This window comes from Solanum verrucosum, unplaced genomic scaffold (assembly GCF_900185275.1).
Source record: "Solanum verrucosum unplaced genomic scaffold, falcon-dt-bn FXZP01001054.1, whole genome shotgun sequence".
In the NCBI taxonomy this organism is placed as follows: Eukaryota; Viridiplantae; Streptophyta; class Magnoliopsida; order Solanales; family Solanaceae; genus Solanum; species Solanum verrucosum.
The window spans coordinates 78,927-82,484 of record NW_026019672.1 but is presented as its reverse complement, the minus strand read 5'-3'; the positions used below and the strand labels follow the sequence as shown (position 1 = coordinate 82,484).

At 30.8% G+C, this 3,558-nt stretch overlaps 1 protein-coding gene across 1 annotated transcript; it reads right to left on the bottom strand.

Annotated features, from left to right (window-relative positions):
- Positions 1–634: 634 nt before the first annotated feature.
- On the bottom strand, positions 635–2,799 carry LOC125833097 (uncharacterized). The gene is made up of 3 exons (XM_049512267.1): positions 2,625–2,799; positions 1,663–1,992; positions 635–1,072 (listed from the first exon to the last, which is right to left on the bottom strand). The coding sequence occupies exons 1-3, from the start codon at positions 2,701–2,703 to the stop codon at positions 921–923; spliced, it is 561 nt and encodes a 186-aa protein (XP_049368224.1). The 5' UTR covers positions 2,704–2,799; the 3' UTR covers positions 635–920.
- Positions 2,800–3,558: the final 759 nt, after the last annotated feature.

Genomic DNA, 3,558 nt, shown 5'->3' with positions numbered 1-3,558 from the left:
GAAGGAAGTATGAGCACGTTCCACAATTAAAATGTATGATACGTGAAAAACTTCTAAATTCTGATTTTAAAACTTTTTTTTTTAAAATTACAGTGGAATAAGTCTTTAATTTGTTACAACAGAGGCGAATCCACCCTATAGGGGTGCACGTGTATCTATTAACTTCGAAAAAAATCATGTATATAAGTGTATATCCATCTTGAGAAACTGACATATATTCGAATATAATTAATTGTGCACCCATGAGGAGTATATATTTGCCATTAATGTCCTGCTGGTACTAGCTAGAATAACCACCCATGAGACTCGGGTTTGATTCTAGCTACAATGCTATATTTTAAGTTTATCTTAGAGCTCATATTTGAGCTAAAGTGATATTGGTGCACTCAAAATCTTCAAATCCTGAATTCGCCTTTGGTGGTTACAGAGTTCTCTTTTTCCTTATTGTTAGCCTTATTTGTTTTGATAAGATTTGATTATGATACCAATAGTATACCTTATGTACAAGACAATGAAAATGACAATATTAGTAGTAAGTAATTGATAATAAATTAAAAGAAGATATACGTAAACGGTGCTCAGATTTGTTAACCTAAAGAAAACACATTAAATTCACAAAGTCCAACAACTAAAATTCTTCTAACATTAAAAAGTGTCTTTCGATTCTTCTTATTAATCTATAACATAAAAACATCATATAATTTCTTAGAAGGCAAAAAAACACACACTCTAGACCTTCGTGACCTAACACTATAACATTAAAATAGTAATTGTAACATGAATAAAAAAAAAACTTCTCATATGGTAATTAATTGGGATACCAAAGTCCTTATTTCATACAATGAGAGTAATAATTTAACTTGTGTATCATGTTCTTAGTCTTATATAGTTATATTTATTTATACGCTCTAATTTTGAATTTAGAAAGGAGACATTGCCGGAGAAATCATAAAATTGGCGGGCTTCACTCCCATTTCCGGTGCTGGTGCAACTATTCCCGAGCTTCTAATCTCTGCCATTCCACGGCGTCCATTTCCACCTTGTTCTTCGCATAACCTCGGAAGATATACACCTGTCAATCAAACCAATGACATATTTATATTTAAAAATAATTAGTTTTACCAATTTCTCATTTTAACTTTAATATTTTGTTTTATTGTTATAGCTCTGTTATGATGTATTTAAAGATAAAAAGTTTTATAAATTATATACAAACATTATGACAGGTTTAGAATAACTTTATATAATCTTTGTTAATAAATTATGTCACATAAATTGAAAGAAAGCATTGTAATTAGTTAATTTCGGTCTGCAATACAATGTCCTCTTCTGTGTCGCAACATTTTGATTTTCTAATCGTACTCCAAGGTTTAAAAAATTACATATTTCTCTCGATCTATATATGTGCCACTCGTTATTTAAGTCAATTTTTTATAATAAAAAAAACGAAAGATATATCTCTATATTTACTAATAATAATTTAAATTTAAATTAATTTTTTTTTTTTACTCTCGATGAGGTGATAAACCGTTGCATAAATATTTATGGGTTATTTTGGACTACAAATTTCAAAAAAATCTTCTTTTAAAAAAATAAAATCGGTGCACAGTTAAATACTATCATATAAATTGAGCCGTAAGGAGTAAATCGTAGATCAAGTACCTTCACCAGCAGCAAGGTTGAAATAGAGATCAACAATATTAGGGCACTGTTTGTAGCATTCAGGTGAGCACAACTTCTTTGTAAAATGGCATTCCAAGAGAGAATCCGAAGAAATTCCGAGGGTATTCCGGTTGACGCCGCACGATTGGATGCAATTATCGGTTTCAATTCGATTTTTGAGCTTATTATCAGCCTCAATTTCCGATGTTCGACATGTATATACTTGTTCACCGCTCCGTCGGAGAGATTTCTCTAGGACGCAACGTTTTCCGGTACTCGATATTGCGAAAGCGCATGAGTCTTTGTTTAGTTTCTCGCATGTTATGCTCCCTACACACACATAATTATAGTCGAGTTAAGAAGAGATGGATTTAGAATTTAATTTTGACGAGTTTGAATTCCAACGTTTTTAATATTGAATTTTTTGGACTTATGGAAATTATGGATTTAGAATATATTATTAATGTATGTACTGTCAAAATATTGAATTTGATTGAACCATTAATAAGTTACGTTAACCGGTTGGTTAATTAATAATAGTGTGTTTGGTCAAAAAAATTTGGAAGCTAAGAGTGGTTATTTGAGGGGGTTATGTGTTTGGTCAAAGCTTAGGAAAAAATAGGTGTTTTTGAATAATAGTAGAAACTATTTTTAATTTTTTTAAAAATACAACATTTTCTGAAAACTTGATCAAGCATAAATTGTTGTAGTGAATATTGATAAAAATATTTTCCTGAGAAACATTTTTTAAAATTAGATTCGCGAAGTTTAGTCAAATAGGCTATAAGATGCTCATAATATGTCTTGATTTTGACAATAAAAAAAACACTAATATAAAGAAAATAATCTATGATAGTGATATTATAACAAGTTAAAATATACAGTATATAAACTAATAATAATCAATATTTATATTGCAATAACTAGCAATTAATTAATAGTAGTCCCTTATATATACTAACCTAGGGTAACTTGCACACATAAGGCAAGTGCAAAAGCAACAATAGCCAAAGTCTTCAAGTTGTTGAATGAAGCAACCATGATGAATAGTACTAGCTAACAAAAATGTGGAAATACTATAAATTATGTTGAGTATATATATGTAATATATAGCTCTTATGGCTTTCAACTCGATGCAAAAAAATATAAAATGGAGGACGCTATTTATACAAGTGAGTTTCTATTGAACTGTAACTGAGAAAACTACACACTCCCAACACGTAGAAATTTTGTGAAGTCCATGCATGGTGGGACACAATTACAAGACTTTGAATTACTATTCATAATAAGACTTTTTCATCAATGGCTGCCATTAATTGTCACATGGCACGACTCTATATATATATAGCTGCTAGCTAGAGACAAATTCAGGATTTGAAGACTGCAGGAGCATTATTATCATAACGTAGGCACTAGCAAAACTTTCAATGTTGATTGTGGTATAATATTGTGTCCGATTAGTCATAGTAATGTGAGTAGTAGCGAAATAACAAATATATAGGTCAAGTATGAGTTCGAAGCTAATAAGTATTTATATTTTAGCTTTGTTGTAACCGTTGACTGTGATAGCTCCTGGTCAAAGATGTTGTGAATATACATGTTGGTTGCCAGTTTGAATCCCCCGTAAGCATACTTTTACTGTTATGATAGCCCTTTAAATCAAGGATCGATTTTCACAGGGGTGGAATCAGCTTCAACCAACGCCCCAAAGTGCACTTCTGTTTATAAGGGTGCACAGTTAAATATATACTCATTCCTCAAAGTATATATATACATAATTTTTTTTTAAATTAACAAGTACACGTGCCTCCTCATCTATACATGTGTGTCTGCCTCTGTAGCTAGTGGTTGTAATTAATTTGGCTAAACAACTAAATCGGTGAAAACCGTATAATT